The 19,683-nt window shown below is 37.3% G+C and overlaps 1 protein-coding gene across 3 annotated transcripts in view; it reads right to left on the reverse strand.

The window, feature by feature from the left end:
• Nucleotides 1–9,090: 9,090 nt before the first annotated feature.
• Nucleotides 9,091–19,683, reverse strand: part of LOC106095928 (regulating synaptic membrane exocytosis protein 2) — a 448,297-nt gene continuing 437,704 nt past the window's right edge. For all 3 annotated transcript variants that reach the window (XM_059361097.1, XM_059361096.1, XM_059361095.1), the window contains 3 exons: nt 16,243–17,003; nt 16,021–16,182; nt 9,091–9,667 (listed from right to left, as the gene is read on the reverse strand). In XM_059361097.1, coding sequence (XP_059217080.1) covers nt 9,476–9,667; nt 16,021–16,182; nt 16,243–17,003 — 1,115 coding nt within the window. In that variant the 3' untranslated portion in view covers nt 9,091–9,475. The remainder of the gene's footprint in view (nt 9,668–16,020; nt 16,183–16,242; nt 17,004–19,683) is intronic.

Below are 19,683 nucleotides of genomic sequence, written 5' to 3' on the forward strand. Positions count from 1 at the left end.
CGAGAGAATCGGTTAACAAATGACCATTTAATTGCATTATAACGGTAAATCGGACGAACATAAATATGGAAGCTATATTTAAATCTGAACCGATTTTTTGCAATTTCAATAGGCTTCGTTTCTAGGCCGAAAAACATGCCGATACCAAATTTGAAGACGATCGGATGAAAACTGCGACTTTTAGTTTGTACACAAATTAACATGGACAGACGGACATAATAAAGTGTAAAGTAAAAAACGTGATTTTGAGTCGATCGGTATTTCTATCAATGGGTCTATCTCTCTTCCTCTTGGGTGTTACAAACAAATGCACTAAGTTATAATACCCTGTACCACAGTAGTGGTGTAAGGTAGGGTATAAAAAACAAAGGACCATCACCGAAAAAAAACTTCAAACATTATTATATCAATTATATTTGATACTATAAAATGTACTTTGTGTGTTTCTAATGGCTATTTACCAGCACGAACCGTTTGAAAATCCCATCATAAATCCACCGTTTGAAACTCAAGAAAATTTTTAAGGACCAAGGAAGCCAAATTTGACGGTCCACCCATGGGCTCCTGCATCCAACACCTAAGCAGCACAGTGAGTGGGCTATGACTTTTACTATTTATTTTTCTATTTTGATCACATTGTAGAGTCACCAACTACTCTTGTCTAAATCCACATAAAAAGAATACAAATTATTTTGACCATCACTCCATCAGTGAATTGAGACTTTCGTTATCTTTTAAATTCTAGAGGAATAATTTAAATATTTTTTTTTTTTAATTTAAAAGGAAAGATTGTCAATAGTAATTGTAAGAGATTCCATTGTGGAAACGCTCGTAGACAATTGTTGTATGTTAAACTTGGTTAGATATATGTTTTCAATTTAGAGATTTAAAAAAGCATTGAGCCTAGTTTGGTTTTTGTCTTCAATAAAAGCGTTTAGACTTTAAATAAGTTCTTCTTAATGATAACAGTTTGTGAGTGTAACGGGAAAAGTTATTAGGTATACTTTTAGTCCTTAAAAGGTTTGGTGTTCAGGGACCATCATTTTTGTGTAAAAAAAAATGAATCCATTTCCCTATGTGATGAAGACTTGATTCATTGTTGTACGAATATTCATGAGATAGTTCTTTCTCATTTTGTCGATACATTGTTTGTCTATATATCTTTACATTAAGATTATTTATTTATATATCTATATATATATATATATATATATATATGTTTTGTTGTTGTTGTTGTTGTTGTTTGTTTGCTTTTAATATGCTACACAATTGTACATAAATACATAAAGAATATAATTATTTGCTTTTAATTGGTGATAAACTTTGTTGTTGTTGTATGAATTATTGTTGTATGTTACTCTTGTATATTCGTGTATTATATCGATGTGTTATATAATTTATAATTAAATACCTTTTTGTCTGACAAACATAACATAATTATATTTATTTAACAAACAATGCTTCCTCTTCTCCTTATCATGCTATTTTAATTAGCACATCATCATAAATCATGCATCATCTACATATAACCACAATATTGCCCCCTGTAAAGTTGGCACTGACCCATTCAATTTCCCTTAGTACTACGATATTTTAATAACTTTCTATTAGACATTCTCATTACAATAATTGAGTTATGTGCCATGTTTGCATTTCAATCACATTTTTTATTTGTATTAAAAAATAAACAAGCCTTACTTTAAGAAAAAATAGAAAAGGCAAAATGCAGCAGAGAGCAAAGATTAGGAAAAAATAAATAACAATTTTCTAGACATCGAGGAGTAAGCTGAATGTTGTTACTACTAACTACTAACTCTCCTAAGAATCCTATTGTAACTGCTTGCCTGGATGGATGGACTTATTGAAGATGGAAAAAATAGATTATAAAACAATTTTAGGAAGAAATATTCTTATTCTGAAATCTTTATGCATGTTCAACTTTATATATGCAGTGTACGACTGAGCAAAACAAATTAAATTTAACGTTAAGATGCAATAAGACGCAATTAATACGATTCAAATATAATATATCAACGCACTGCCCCTGAAGCCATCACATCGAATATGGTTGAAAAGTCTTCTAAACAAAGACGAAACGCGTCCTATAGTGGTTGGTGTGTATTGCAGTATCTGGTTTTCCTTTCCCATTTGCAAAGAAAATCTCCGATCATTGAGCTCGTCTCGACTTTATAATACCCCACACCTACCCTTTAAGTACAAAGTGGAAGCTATATCTAATTCTGAACCAATTTTGATGGACCTTGGCGGATGTTTTCAGATGGATTATTTTACAATTCGAGGAAATATGTTCAAACTGTAATAAATACGGTTGACAAACGACAACATAATTGGAAATTACCCAAAATCTGACGAACATATATATGGGAGCTATATCTAAATCTCAACCGATTTCGACCAAAGTGTTCAGATACAGCGGTAGTCGTCGAGGAAAGCGTTGTTTTGGCAAGATTGGTCAATAAATGTGCTCGCAGTGGCTCTAGAATCGGTGACATATATATATATATATATATATATATATATACAGGGTGGCTGATGAATATTGCTACAATGATGAATATTGCTACATTTTTTTTTCGGTGTATGGAATACATTTTTCTTTTATTCATGTTAAATTAAATTATTAAATTAATTATTAAATTATTATTAATTAAATTAATTAATTAATTAATTAAATTAATTATTAAATTATTATTATTAAATAGAAAAAAAGTTATTACATTTTTTTTTGGTAGCGGCTTTCATCAGCCACCCTGTATATATATATATATATATATATATACAGGGTGGCTGATGAATATTGCTACAATGATGAATATTGCTACATTTTTTTTTCGGTGTATGGAATACATTTTTCTTTTATTCATGTTAAATTAAATTATTAAATTAATTATTAAATTATTATTAATTAAATTAATTAATTAATTAATTAAATTAATTATTAAATTATTATTATTAAATAGAAAAAAAGTTATTACATTTTTTTTTGGTAGCGGCTTTCATCAGCCACCCTGTATATATATATATCAGCTATATCTAAATCTGTATCGATTTCTATGAAATTCCACAGTAATATTTGGAGTTATATTACCAATTTTCGAGAGAATCGGTTATCAAATGAGCACTTTATTGCAATATTTCTCAAAATCGGCCTGTTGTTTGTTAAAAAATTAACATGGACTGACAGACAGACAAACGGATATAGCTAAATCGAATCAGAAAGTGATTCTGAGTCGATCGGTATACTTATCAATGGGTCTATCTCTCTTCCTTCTGGGTGTTACAAACAAATTCACAAAGTTTTAATACCCTGTGCCACAGTAGTGGTGTAGGGTATAAAAAAACTTGAAAATGGAATAAATTCGCTTAAATTTCAAAACTATGAGAGAAAGTACACAATGATAATTAGACTCCCTCTCATAGTAGGGAGCAGGATGGATAATTTGTATAGTTTGGTATTTTTTTTATACTTTTTCGACAATAACCATATTTTATTATATGTATACGAAAACTCAAAAAAGGGAAAGTTTTAATTATATGATTGACGTTGGCATTACCTATTACAAGATTGCAAATATGCCCATTAAAATTCCATTAAGGAACAGGGGGGATACTTCTCTCATATCAATGAGTGCAGTCCAATATAAGGTTAAGCTCAAAGTGAGGGACCTGGCGACACCATTTTATTTGATAAGTTTACACAGCTGATTACCTATGGTTAATACCTCACAAGTGTCATCAGCACTAGGAGGGATAACCACCGGTGATGTTTTTTTCCGATATTCTCGTCGGGATTTGAACCAAGGCGTTCAGCGTTAGAGTCCCTATCGTCGTTGGCGAAAATCCATCTCTCATTGCTTAGGTATTTCCTAAACATCATTAAAGATTTAAACCTAGGAATTCCCTCAGAGGATAGATGATTTAACTCCAGAGATGAAGATGTTACTTGAAGCAGTGGCAGTGAGAACAAGTAAAAAGGTGTTTCATAATCCGGTGAAAATTTCATAATTTATGCACCCATATGAAGCAGCTATATCAAAATATGGTCTGGTTTGGACCAAATTCAACACGGAGATTGAGTGGTCTAATATGTACAAGTCATTGTTCAATTTTGTAGAACAAAATACTGGTCGTTTTGGTAGCCATACCTAAATATGGATCGATTTGAATCATATACGACACGGATGTCGAAGAGTCACGGTGTTAAATTTCAGCGAAATCGGATTATAAATGTGCCTTTTTTTGGTCAAAACCTATGGGCCTAAGACCCTAAATCGGCGGATCGGTCTATATGGGGGCTATATCAAGATATAGCTCGATATAGCCCATCTTATGGACAAAAAAAGAATCTGTGCAAAGTTTCAGCTCAATATCTCTATTTTTAAACACCGTAGCGTGATTTTAACAGACAGACCGACGGACATTGCCAGATTGTCTTAGATTTTTACGATCAGGAATATATATACTTTAAAGGGTCGGAAATGGATATTTCGATGTGTTGCAAACGGAATGACAAAATGAAATCACCCCATCCTTCGGATGAAAACTACGTCCTCAAAAAGTAAAATCTAGGATTAGGTGTATGTGGAGGATACGTCGAAATATTGATGTATGGGGACCATGTTTGGAAAATATATAGAAGGGGCTAATGCATTTCATTATTTCTTATTTAAAAGCAAGAAGTAAAATTAGGAGAATGGTCTATCTCAAGATATATTCCCAGTTCAGACTCGGCTACACCAAGGTCCTGTATCAATGTGCCAACAACTGGAATCAGATTGCACTCATAGACATGCGAAAAGTATCCCCTGTCTTTTTTAAAGGAATTTTCGTGGTCACTATAGACGTCACTATAGACGCACGCGCGGACCCACCCAAAAAATGGTGTATTTTGGCTTTAAAAAGTATCTTTGGATCTTGTTTTTAATGCCATTTCGCCAACGCCATTTATCATGCCTGGTAGGTAGCGAAAAATTGACAAGAAGAGTGAACATAATAGTGTCTTTGCGATATATTGTACATACTCTACTAAAGGGTGATTTTTTCGCTATTATCTTTTTAATAGAACTGGTTTCAACAGCTCACGCACGATTCGTGTTTTGTTTCACTGTCAAACATTTTCAGTTTGGTCCATAATTTAACCATGAATCGTCCTACAAATGAACAACGCTCGCATATTATTGAATTTTATTATCAAAATGCGTGCTCTGTTAAGTAAGTTCTCGCGCGCTTCTTCCATTCAGCGACGAAGCTTATTTTTGGCTCAATGGGTACGTAAATAAGCAGAATTGTCGATGTCGATGCATTGCAAGAGCTAACAATGCAGCCAGAAAAAGTCACAGTTTGGTGCGTTTGATGGGCTCGCGGCTTCAGTGGACCGTACTTCTTGAAAAATGATGAGTATCGAAACCTCCAAAGCGAAACTAGCCGAATTGATTACATTTTTCAAACCTAAAAATCTTGCTTTCGCTTGAAAATCTTATAGTGGCAAACACTGGCACATCTGGAGGTGTATTGCCTTTCATCGAACGCCATCTAGATAGACCAATACATTGGTTTATCTGTTTACTTCATTCCAACCAATTGCCGTTCCGGCATCTGTACAACGCGATCGAAAAATCGGCAACTACTGGACCGACAAAAAGCACTGGATCATTAGTTCAAAGGATAGATATTTGTAAAACATTACAAGTTAACATCATTACTTTATGCATTTCGATATAGTTTTGTATTTTTTTCTTTTTTTTAATAATCTAAACATTTTTCAGGTTATCGAAAATTTTCAACTTATTCCACTTGAGTACATTCCTCTAATGAGTATAGATGTTAAAAATCAAATTTTCACAGACGTAAAATATCTATACCAAGCCAAGCGCAAGCCGTTTCAAATGGTAGTTCCTGAATTAATCTTGCAAACATGAAACCTAGGGCGGTTTTCTGTCCGTGTGTATATTGCGACAGAAAACCCATCACAAAATTTTAAAATTTTGGCAAGGTACATCATGAAGGTGTATGTTGCCACGTATTTCAACGTCAACTACTACAATTCGGCTGTATACGGATGTTAGACAACTTACGTATCCCCCTCGTTAATCCCGTTATACAGAATAACTCCTATTTCGCACACAGTGAAAATGTTTTGTTGAGCATGTTGTTCGATGTTTGTAAAGAAATTCGTAAACTGGAACTCAAAAAGTTATTGTATATTCGCGACAATGTATGCGATTTAATAGAGCTTGGCGAATATGTAAAATCAAACATCAATATTGATTGTACGGATTTTGTCCACATGATCGATTTGGAGGACAAAGCATTGTTATTTGAACCGCTATTTACCAGATGAATTCCGTAAAAGCATTAACAAGACCCCCTAATTCCTTGTCATATTTAAGGAACGAAGCGTCATGTCAGCTACTAGTTAGTGTTGCTAAGCGCTCAATCGACGAAAACCGTGAAGGCATAATGGCATCTGTATCTAAGGCGTTGTATGGAATCTCGAAAAGATTTGGAAGGCAATCCTTGAACGAAAAATAAACTGGATGGGAATTTTTGATGTGAAATCATTTAAAACAATAATTGCTTTCTTCTTGATTCACACCTTGTCTCTACCAATACAATTACTGTACTTAAATGACTTTATCATAATTTTCAAAATAAATATTGAACAAAAAAAAAAAAAAAACATTGTATTTTTGGATAAAAAAAGTGGAAAAAATAAGATGCCATTTGAAAATGGTATTTTATCAATATTTTCACCAAAACTATGAAAGCTCAAAATACATGGGTGTTTTGTTGGACGGGAAATTGAAATTCAAATCACACATTTTGGAAAGAGCAAAGAAGGCTATGTTTGCCCCATACACCTGCAAGAGGGCCATTGGCATCGTGTCATGCCCTGGGTGTGGTGGGCGGCTCTTCAAAAGTCCACCTGCTGTTCAATACTCAGTCGGCTCCAAATGATGGCTTGTTTGTGCATCACAGCCGCACTGAGGACGGCACCATCTGATGCACTAAATTTAATGCTAATTCTTATGGCGCTGGGCATTATAGCCAGACAAATTGCGGCTACGGATAATGTGTTATCTATGATACAATGCCCGATGTTCCAGGAAGTGTGGATTACACATTGTCTAGCCGCTTTTTGATAAAAAGTACTGCACCACTATTCCCGATAGAATCCATTGGAAAGACAATATTCCTGGTAATAGAAAATACATAGACTTTTATATAGAGCTGGCAAAATATCAAATTTAATTTTTTGACAGAATATCGATTGATATTTTTAAGATGGATACTATCGCGAAAGTTCAATTTCTCGTAAAACTAAACAAAAATAAGCAATCCGACACTGAATGTATCCTTTAAGATACATTGCGCCTATAGAGGGCGCAATTTTCATCCGATTAAAACTGTCTTTATTTGTTCTGTGCATCTATATTGCTTCTATATATATCGATCTCCTGATTTTTACTTTTCATTTTCGTTTGAAATATCTAAATATCGCAAATATCGAATGTTGCGATTATCGATAGTGGGGTTTGGATTGTACTATGAAGAACTGGGACTGTTCAAATAGAAGAGGTTACCCGACCACTGTAGTGTCTATCTAACGGAGATCCTTGCAATTAAAAAAGTGGCGGAATGGCTTAGATATATTGTCATAGCGACTTTTAACATAAATATGTTCTCGGAAACCAGACAGCCATTACATCCCTGGAGAATGTATTTTTGAATTGAAAAACCGCCCACGACTGTCGCTGATCTCTCAACGAGATGGCTGAAGAGTTCAAAATTCTGGGTGTCGACATTGAGATATCCCAAGGCATTGTAGAGCAGACGTGCTTGCGATACTACGAACTACCTTCTACATTTCGGGGGGAACAGGATCTGTGAGTAAGCCTCTAGCGACATGTAAGCTAAGCTCAGTATCAGGGCCGAAGTGCAACGAATGGAAAATGGTCACAAATTGGGGGATGTGAGTACTCCAAAATTATGTGGCCCAATCTAGTTTTGAAGAGGTCTACCGCTTTGCGGTAGTCATTGTTTACAGTCTGATCGGAATTGTTTACAGTCTGATCGGGAAACATGCTGACGGACTGAAGGTTGCCAGTAACGACTATTCCAGAAGCTGTCAGGACGTCGAGGAAGATCTGATTATAGAACATCTGCTTAGTGCGTGTCCAGTACTGGCAATCTGAAGGAGTTACATATAGGTTCTCATTTCTTTAAGAACCTATATGATTTAGCGGAACATTCGAAGGTTGTTGGGCTTTTTAAAGCGATCTGGATGGTCCAATGGTAGGAACTAGGAACTTCTGTTACTGTGGCATCACAATGGGTGAAAACGTCTAAGTGCGTCAGATGGCAGACTACCATTTAAGCCTATCCTAGCCCACATGCGCAATTAAAAGCTCAGCTTTAACCCGTCCTTATAATAAATCTTAGTTTATCCTTCACAGAGACATATTCATGTTACAATCTTTAGGATACGCATTCGCAACGGAGAATATTTTGCGTTGAGTACAGTGATTGCGAGTAATGAAATCCTTCGAATTTCATGGAAGGCACTCATTGAGTACATGACATAATGTTGACTTCGGCACATGGTCAAACTTGAGAAAACAGATGATTCTAATGGAAATGGCTTGCATGGGGCGATTGACAAATCATTTCCCGAACTGAACCCCGTAGACGAAATAACCAATGTGAAAGCAAGGCCAAAGCTCCTAATTTGGCTTATATATAATAGCCAGATCACTTGGGCTCTTTGGCCTGAGAAAGGTTAGAAACGGTAAAACAAGGACATGAAAGGACATCTTTAAATACTCTAACGAATCATAACTGGGTATTGTGCGATAGACCCTATTGCTGCCTATTTTTCCCTATTCTTATGTTGCTCTTACTAGGAATTCACAATGGATTCACACAACTTTGACTTGCCAATTTTTTATTAGTAGTTGTCAAAGCGCATTTATGCCGTGAAAAGCTCAAGGTTTTTTAAAAGTAGATAAATCCCTGCTGCATTAAAAGCAATAACAAAAAAATGAAATAAAAGAGTTTTAAGTGTACGAGTATGTTAAGCAAGTTTTTTGTATATATATATGTATATCTTAATAGTGGGGTAAGCACTTCGTTTTCTCTTCTTCTCTTAAATATATTCACCCTGCGCTGTACCGCGAGCAAAATAGCTCTTATTATTGTTCACACTGACATTTTTGCATTTAAAAATTTTCTTAAAAAATACCACCAAATCTCGGACAATGTCCGTCTTCTCAGGTGTCTTATATTCTATTGGAGTTGTGGTAATAATTGTTGCTGCTGTTGCTGGTGTCGGAGTTGCTGTTACCATTAGTGGAGTTGTTGCTGTTTTCACTGTTGCGGCGGCCAGTTGAGTGTTGATGATACAGCCGATTCCAGTGCTGCTATCGAAAGAATTATGTTGTTTGGGCGTAATCGGTCAAGGAGAATTGTCTGAATCCGAACCACCAAACGAATGCATTGGAAACAGGGGATACCATCCACCGATATGCTGGCCCATATTGATTTTATCTAGATTGACCTCTGTGCCGCCAAGACCCTGATTGTGTTCGAAACCAACGCAACGTTGCCACACCATTATCACAATGTTGCGACCAAAGACATCAGAACTCTGTAAAGAGGATTAAAAAAATTGTGTCAAAGGTAAAATGTTCCACCTTTTTAAGGAATAATTTCCGTTGGTAAAGTATTGTTGATATTATATTGGGGAATTTTTTGTTTTAAATGGTTTTTTAATAGATCCTTGACTCGACTCCTTAGTATTAAAGAGAACAATCTTTTAATGAAGGTTTAAATATCATTAAAGTTTAGAAGATTGATTTGGGAATGGAGCATCATTGTAAATTAGTTAAAGATACAGAAAAGCCTTAAAGAAAAGAACACTCAAAGTACACTTTGTTTGCAAAAACAGCAAAAATGTTTGCTGTAAGTGTGCTGAAAATGGGGTAGCAGTAATTTTTTGCTAAGACAGCAAACATTTTCTGCTGTTTTCAAATGGTAAAAAGTAAAAAAAACGCATATATGACAAAAATATTTCAAAATTTTTTAAATTCCATCTTTTCAGTTTAAGGCACACATAATTCTGAACGAATTTAAATAGCAGCAGACAAAATAACTACTACTATTATATTTACGCTTTTAAACAAGAAATTGGTAATTTTATCCATTTATGTGTAGCACTTGCAAATGCTGTTTAAAATTTCAAAAATTTTGTATGAATTTATTCTAAAGTTTAAAAATTTTAATTTAATATCAGCAGACTCATTTCCATGTGTGAGGGTCCATAAATGTTTATATTTATACCCTACGCCACAACTGTGGTACTGGGTACTATAACTTTGTGCATTAGTTTGCAATGGTAGGAAGGAGACGAGCTAGACCCATTGTTAAGGAGATTGGCTTAAAATTAGGTTAGGTTTGACTGACAGTCTGCCATCAGACTCACTTAGACGTTTTTGTCCATTGTGATACCACAGGAACAGAAGAAGGAAGATGCCTTCTAGTTCCTACCGTTGAACCATCCAGGTAGCTTTACAAAGCCCAACAACTGGTGAATGTTCACATCCGCTAAGTCAGACAAGTTCTCAAAGAAATGAGAACTCCTTCTGAGTGCTAGTGGGGAACACATACACAGAAGGTGTTCTTTTGTCGCTGCTTCTTCGATGCCCTCAAAGCTTCTGCATAAAGTCGTTGCTGGCAACCTTCAGTCTGTCAGCATGTTGTCCGATTAGTCAGTGGCCTGTCATGACGCACACAATGACTGAGACTTCTGTTCTGGTCACCTCAGAGTCACCTCTGTGTGATCATCTATCATTCGTTGTCCTTCGGGCCTGGTCCTTAAAACTTAGCTTACATGTTGCTAGAGGCATACCCACAGACTCCAGTTGCCCTGGAATGTGTATCGTAGTTCCTAGTCTCGCACGTTCGTCTGCTTTACAATTCCCTGGGATATCTCTATGGCCCGGCACCCAGAACAGGTGAATTTTGAACTGTTCAGCCATCTCGTTGAGAGATCTGCGACATTCGAGGACGTTTTTGTGTTCAGAAATACGTTCTCCACGGATTTAATGGCTGCTTGGCTGTCTGAGAAGATATTTATGCCAATCGTCGTTATGACATTATATCTTAGCCATTCTACCACTTCCTTAATTGCAATATGATTTAGATCTTTAGAGTTCACTCCCAAGCCCACCTGGTCGTCTTGTTTGGAACCATCCGTAAAGAAGTCTATGTTACTTCTATTCCTAGGGATATCGAACAGTACTTTTTATCAAAAAACAGCTCAGGTAGGGTGTAATCCACACTGCCTGAAACTTTGGGCACTGTAACAAGGATATCACAGTGTCCATAGCCGCGACATGACAAACGAGAAAGCTCCCTTAGTCTCACGGCAGAGTTCGCAGCAATTCGTCTAGCCACAATATCCAGAGGCATTAAATGTAGCATTAAATTCAGTGCATCAGATGGTGTCGTCCTCAGTGCGGCTGTGATGCACAAACAAGCCATCCTTTGGATCTGGTTGACTATTGAACAGTAGGTGGAATTTTGAAGCGCTGTCCACCAGACCACAACACCATATAGCATTATAGGTCTGACAACGGCAGTATATACCCAAAGCATGACGGGTGTGGTGCCTTTGTGGCTTTCGCCCCGTTGAGGAGTCTTCTGCAGTCCTTCCTTAAACCAACTAGTTGTGAGGTCCACCATGGCGGTCGTTGTTTGTCCCTTGGCTTGGCACTAGGACAAGCTGACACAAGCGAGTCATTCACGGCCTTCGTGATCCCCTTGATCATTATGTCTATGTCCTCCCCAGTTCCACCTCCTTTTCTGGTCTAGAAAGGATAGTCGCGCAGAATGTGTGCGGAAATCCATCCCATTCCACTTTTCTTCTGTTTAGCCTAGGGACAATTTCTACAGTATTTGCCACAAAGCTGAAACTAATATTGCGACGATTAGAGAATCTGTGGTCATCCAACACTTCCCAGTTACATATTCTTGCGCTTATATCTTCCGATACATAGGTAATATTTAGTACCTCCTGCCTGTTCCTGGTAATTAAGGTCGGTTTATTCTCTTTATTATAAATCGCCAGAGCGAAAAGGTGAGCCTTTTCGTTTCTATCCGCGCTTTCCAATATCTGGTGATGTGCATTAGCGTCAGCACCTACAATGAAACTCTTTTTCTCTGCAGAAACAACTTCTACCAGCAACTTGAAGGGTTGAAGGCGGCATCTCTGAATCGTGTGCCCTACATAGGCAAGCCAGCCGGTAAAGAGACTTATTAATTTTAAGGCTGGCTACTACTAAATTTTCAAAGCATAGCAACGGAAGAAGCAAAACATTTAGACTACTGTTTGCAAGAATACAAGCCCTGTGTTTTCCATTCCCTTAACACTTAAGTAATTTAAATCCAGGAATTCTTAGTCCACGAACCATTTCTCCATGCACCCACGGTTCCTGGATACGAACCACGTCAAATCCTCATGCCATCAGAAGGAACTTTAGGTCCTCTGAAGCCGCCTTACAATGCACAGTGGGAGAAAATCGAAAAAAATAGTAAAAAATATGCTGTGGGAGAACGGGTAGAGACATCTCTTTTAAATTTGGAATGGTGGGGCTTTTTTGGGAGGCCTTTAAATCTGGTCACCTCGGAATTTCAAAAATTTTGTTGGGGTTGCCAAATCTTTGTTTGTGGTCCGATTTCCACATTTTTTTGCTGGGTAGTGCTCAGAAATCCCTAGAAAAAAGTTAGTTTGATGTCTACATTATCTCCACTGTTTTCGGGGATATTCGACTTTTATTTTTTTGTTTTGCAATTTTGACCGAGACTTGCTTTGTATTTTGCAATTTACGAAGGTACTTGTTGTTCGATTTTCATTTTTATGCATGATTTGGATATGTGACAAAATTTACAACGATTTGCCGCAAAAAATGTTCACTAGTGCAAAAAGTATCGGATAATTCAGTTAAAAGTTATGCAGTTTGGAAATCAAAAAATTTGAATAAAGTGTGTTTTTTACATTTTGTGCTCAAAAAAGGTATATATATGATTAGTTTGTATTGAAAAAACTTGCTTGAATGCCTTAACTTTTTCTTTTGTATGAAGGGGACATATTTTAGATACGTTTCAAGTGAAATTTGAACAAGATATGTCAACTTAAACGGGTGCTATATGTTCTTCTAAATAGGTAATTTTTAAAAAAAAAATTGGAAAAACTCTTCGAGTTTTTAAATTCCAAAGCCCAGATACCCCATTTGGGTTTCTATTTTTTTACTCCCTTTGCCTCCAAAACTCATGAAATTTTTTTTTGCTCCTGATAATATTTGTAGTCTTCACACCAAAATTACGATACCGATTTTGAAGCCATCTTTGTTGGAAAGGGGTATTTTGGTGATTTTTGTAGAAAAATTCGGGCAGAATTTATTTTTGTGATTTTGGGGCCTCTTTTGTTTGAGCACTATCAAGCCAAGAAAATTTTTGGAAATCGAAACATAAACGAAGATTTGGTAGTCCAAAAAAAATTTCGAAATACCAAGGTGTCCAATTTTAGGGGCCTGTCAAAAGACGCCAGGACAACCTAGGGTCACGAAGTTTTGCACACGATCCGCTTACACATCAGCTCTAACCATTCCGAATTTCAAAGAGAAATCTCTCCGCGTTCTCACACGCCTGATTTTATACTAGTTTTTTTGCGATTTTCTCCCATTGTGCAATAATGAAGATTTATTTGCAGAAACCGGGCCAGAGTCGGGATTCAGAATTTCCACCACTGTGGTGTTAGTCTTGTTTTCTGAGTCCGCCAGGAGTTCATCCCGACAAGATTCGTTTGATCTTATAATAATGAGTTTCCTTACGCATCCAGGGACAGTTGAGAAAGTAGTGGAACCACTCTTTCTCAGGACACTAGCGGTGTGAACGATTCCTCATTAGATGTTTCACCGGCTGTTGCCGTCGATGTACCTTTTGAGTTTTGACCTTCACCGCTGTTGCATACCTTGAGCCCAATCAAACAGGATGACCCATCCACACAAGGCGTGTCGGGTCCCGTTTCGACGCCTTCCCCTCCTGTTTCGATCGTGGCAGCTGGATTTTCACTTTTCTGCAATCCGCCTGACTTTAGAGTTGTGGTCGATAATTCATCAAAAAAGTGTTCAGCAATAACTGCTGAGTCGTGTCCTGGTTGCCCAACCTCACCGCTTCTATAGACCTTCAATTTTAACTTGTAGAGGTCTGCGGGACCGACGAAGTTTACTACGAATAGTGCACGTCTCCGGTCGCTATCAGCCTCATCCAATCTACCAATCTTCCAGTCAGTTGTTGAAAGATTGGGATTAGCCGACAACCCACACAAATCGTTGATGACATTTTCATAGAGTTGTCGCGAAAATCATGCATGACATTTTAAGCAACCATAATCATCAGTATTAATGACAATTCAAGTGATAGATCTGTTACGATGTCCTTTAGAGAACGTCCCTTTTTCGAAGAAAAAAATAAATAAAATTTAAAATTTCTCAACAAAAAAAAAAATTGTGCTAACTTGTTCATGGACACAATTCGTCGACAATCAAGTAGTATTACAGACAATCTTTAGGACACTTCAGCAGAGATGCCATATCAGTGAACAAATTTAAATTGTCTTAAAGAAGTGTTTGAAGACCATGTCATGATAAACGATGGGCTGCTGGGATAAGGTATAATACCCAGTGTCACAATAGTTGTATAGGGCAGAAACCCAGTAGGCCGCGTCGTCAAGACGCCATGTTAAATCGTTGAACTCAATAGCCCATTCAAGTCGTTGATGACATTTTCATATAGTTGTCGCCAAAATCATGCATGACATTTTAAGGGACATTGTGAACGAATACGTCATCATGTCTCACGACAGGTCTGTTGCGATGTTCTTTAGAGCGCGTCCCTTTTCTCCAAGAAAAAAATAAAAACAAAATAATTTTTCAATAAAAAAAATTGTGCTGACTTGTTCGTGGACACGGTAAGAGAATTCTTTGACCATCAAATTGTATAACAGACAATGTGTAAGACACGTCAGCAGAAATGCCATATAGGTGACCAAATTCCAAATGTCTTTAAAATGTCATGATAGACTTAGGGCTGCTGGGCAAGTTCATATACGTATGTGTATAGATGATAACACATTTAGTCTAAAGGTGTGTTGATAACACTGAAGAATAATTTCAAGGTCATGGTCTGGGTCTGATGATATTAGGTATGTAGAGCAAAACCACAAAAGGGTTAAGAGTTCTTAGCCTAAACTTTTATAGGGTTCTTTATATAAAGTTGACCGAAGACGAAGGGTCCTCATATTTAGCGGGTATTTCTAAGTTATATCGAGGATAGGTGGACCAATTTATGCGAATTACATACCTTTCAATAAAAACCATATTGTACTGTCCTGTATTTCTTTGGGAAGAAGTTTTTACATGGCAAAATACCTCACAAATGTCGCCAGCATTAGGAGAAGATAACCACCGCTGAAAAAATTTTTCTGTTTTTCTCGCCAGGATTCGAACCCTGGCATTCAGGATTATAGGCGGACACGCTAGCCTCTGCGATACGGCGGCCTCCTCATTGATACATGACCCCTAATTTAAAAATCTAATTTGCGTTTTAGTTCACCAAATAAAGGTCATCTCATCTTTGATATATCTCGAATATACCGATATATGCATCTCGAATATACATGGGGACTCTTTGTCTTCGATTCCTATCATATTAAAAGGGTGCTAACAAGTTTGGCCTGAGAACTAAAAACCATTTTGAAGTTTTGCTCTACGGACCTCATGCTGTTATCCTGACTTTAAATCCACAACCACCAGATTGGCTGTTGCACTGCGTAGTCGGCCCCTATTAAGGCATTTACAAATCTACTCCAATACCAATTTTGTAGGCCAACGCAAACGTTCTATTAATGAAAAAATGTAACATTGAAATCTTTCAAAATACCTGATATTTTATTGTTTGTTTATAGATGGGTTCCGCCGAATGTCGAACTACACGGGTCTTCTTTTTGTGCCGCAAACGATCGCCATCCTTTATATAACATTTCACATAAGTATCAGGTGGTGTCTCACAATCGACAGGGACAATTTTGCGTGCACAAATTACCTGAAATGCGGCGTGAAAAAGTGAAAAATTCTTTCCAAGGTATTTATTTCAAACTCTTACCTCAACTTCGACGGTGCCTTTAACTTTGCTAAAGCCCATTTTAAGTTCGCCATGACGTTCTGTGGTCAAACGATAACCTTTAGGATGTATTTGTCCTGGTCCCAGCTGCAGGCCGTAGCTGGTGGATATGCCACTTAGGGAGGAGGAAACCGTTGTTGACAAATTACTCGAAGAATCCGAAAAATTTTTGAAAGATTTTGCGCTGGAATTCGAGGGTACAACGCTCGATTTGCGTGACATGGACGGGCTTTCGGGAGTGGACGGAGCCACCATACTGTTTTTGCGTAACGTTTCAGGGACTAAGAGACTAGAGCTGTTGGCAGCAGTACCCAAACCACTGCCGGACGAAACATACATGCTGCCCTTACGCTGTCTTGCTGCCATATTGTCACTGGTGCTAAGACTACTGAAAACGCTACCTTTTCTTTTGGGCGCATCATCCACTTTAAGATTGAAGACACTGCCTTTGCGCATATTCTGAGGGCTGTCAGTGAGTTGTGATCCCAGGTAAAATTGTCTTTCCGAAACATTTGTCGCTGATGACGCCTGTTTGAGCATCGACAGCGCCTGCTTGGGTGTGGCGGGCAGCATGTTTCCGCCGCTCCCCTTCCAGCGGGGGATGAATTGTTGTTTACTCTCATCGTCGGAGGGGGGACTAGTGGCTGTGGTGCCCAAGCCAGCGGGCAATTGTTGTGAACCCAAATCGAAAATAGAGTTTTTGCGACTGCTCGGATTGCTTGGTAGACCCACTCGACTGGTACCTGGTAATACGAGTCCAATTGCAATTAATTATCAATTCCAGTTTATAGGGAATTTTTGGATTTTCTCAAAATTCAATGAATTCTATGTATGAAGGAATTAAAATACTATTTGAAACGAACGAAGCAAGTTACAATTATATTGTTATAACGAATAAATACAACGACATTTAAAGACATGCAAAAAAGCAAATTTGGTACATATGTATGAATTTGTCTTCAATGATTTTTCTATTTGCAACAAAAGTGTTTAATGGGTGTCTTATAACTGTGATTGGTAATATGCGTTGTGTGTGTGTGTGTGCGGTGATATTTTGTGTGGGTGTGTTTTAAATGACAATGTATGGTAACTACAAACGTTTTTCATAATTTTAGAAGGGTGTTCGTCCAGGGACGAATAAAACAATCTTGTGGAAGATTTTTACGCAATTGTTCTTCCGTATGAGATTTTCTTACAACCCATTGCGTTGTAATCTTCAGCATGCCTGGTGAAAGGCTCTTCTACGCTATCAGTGGGCAATCCATTGCGTGTGCGGAAGTTTTAGCAACTCTTCGCGACGATTATTACGCAACCCACTGAGTTATACTTGTCCAAAAGGTTTGTACATTAATTCCCTGAGTTCCGCGATTGCTTTTATTTTCAATCCTGGTAAATGCACCAGGACTTGTATTAAATTATGTTACTCGATGTTATATTACGAGTTGACAACTTGACAACTTGACTATGACGATTGGTACTTATATGACCAATATGACGAGTAATACAATCATTCTTATACCCATCACTATAGAATGGGGGTATACTAAGCTAGTCATATATATATATTCTTGATCATCTCGATGTTCGATCTAGCCATGTCCGTCCGTCTGTCGAAATCACGATAGCGGTCGAATGCGTAAGGCTAGCCGCTTCAAATTTTACACATATACTTAGTATTGATGTAGGTCGTTGAGGATTGCAAACGGGCTACATCGGTTCAGGTTTAGGTATAGCTTCCATATAAACCGATTTCCCTATTTGACTTCTTGAGCCCCTGGAAGCCGCAATTTTTGCCCGATTTGGCCAAGTACAGTCCAAATCGGTCTATATCCTGATATAGCTCCCATGTAAACCGGTCTCTCGATCATCGTTGTTCGGTTCCTTGAAGCTTTATTTTTATGCTGGTTTGACAGAAGTTTGGAATGTAGAATAAAATTATGTCCCTCAACTAAATATATTCTGTAAATTTTTAGCAGTATCCATGGTGGTGGGTTCCCAAGATTCGGCTCGGCCGAACTTAGCACGCCTTTACTTGTTTTTTTTTCAGTTTTTTCGTAGTTGTTACGTTTTTGATGAACGACTAATCTTGATATGCATTTTTAGATCGTCTATGCAAATAACGCGAAACCCTTTTAGAGTAATATTGAATACATATTTTAAAACACTTATTTATAACTCGTCCATGCGAATAATGCACAACTCTTCTAGAACAGTATTTTACTAATCTTCCAAAAACTCACATGTTATTCGCCCCCAAGATTCTTACCCGATCCTAAGATCTTCCAAGACTCTTCTGACCTACTTTTTAGCAACTCGCATGGAGGATTCTCGGAACACTCTTCCAGAAGGTTTGTCTTGATGACACAACTCCTCACGACGGGGGAATCGTTTACGATTCTTAGACAGGCTCGTCCGCGATCGTTACATTCTTCTAAAAGATTCGGGGAAGATTATTTGGCAATCAAAAATTTTTGCAGGGGGGTATATTTATTTTGTCATTCCGTTTGTAAAACATGGAAACATCCATTTTCGACCCTTGAAAGTATATACAGTGGGGCAGAAATGTCTGCATACCCTACAGAAAAACCACATTTTACAAAACGAATTTTTGAACGAAAAAGTTTATTGTCTGTATGCGCCTCTTTTTGGTCTTAAAATCTTATTGAAATTACATTGCAGGATATTGTCCGACTTTAGACATTGTTTAATGCTTTCTATTCAAAGAATAGTATAGCAAAAACAAATTGTAGATCAGCAAAAGTGTGTTGTTCCTAGAAGCATTTGACTGGTTTCCCGTATCGCGATTTTAATTTCGGCCAAGAAATATCATCAGAGGGAGGTGTCAAATGGATCATGGTGCTTGACAACCATTGCAACTAGAGTAAGTTGTAAAGCACACATTTGAATTTGAGACGACTTGATTTATGAGGGCAATAGAAAACAAATCAAATCTTACTTCCCTTATTCAAATCTAACTTATCCAACGATGCCAATAACAACAAACACAAACATTTTTTGCAAAACTTTTTCGTACTTCGCACTGCGATCGCCCAACGGCTGATGGTGCCAGTGTTGTTTAGTGCCACATGCGACGTGCCTTTCGTTTGGTTTGTCTTTCTTTTTTCGGTCTTAAAATCTAATTGAGATTCCATTGCAGGATATTGTCTGGCTTTTATGAAAATATATGTAGACATTTCTGATCCTCGTTTTATTTTAAGGGTATCTACCAATGTCCGCCTGTCTATTAAAATCACGCTCCAGTCCTTTTAAATGAAGATATAAAGCTGAAACTGTGCACGTATTATTTACACTATATTTTGATATAGCCCTCATATAGACCAATCTCCCGATATATCGTCTAAGGCCCATAAACAGTTATTGATCGATTGTTGAAATTTGGCACAGTTAGTTGTGTTAGGTCTC

The sequence above is a fragment of the Stomoxys calcitrans genome, chromosome 1 (genome assembly GCF_963082655.1).
Source record: "Stomoxys calcitrans chromosome 1, idStoCalc2.1, whole genome shotgun sequence".
NCBI lineage: Eukaryota > Metazoa > Arthropoda > Insecta > Diptera > Muscidae > Stomoxys > Stomoxys calcitrans.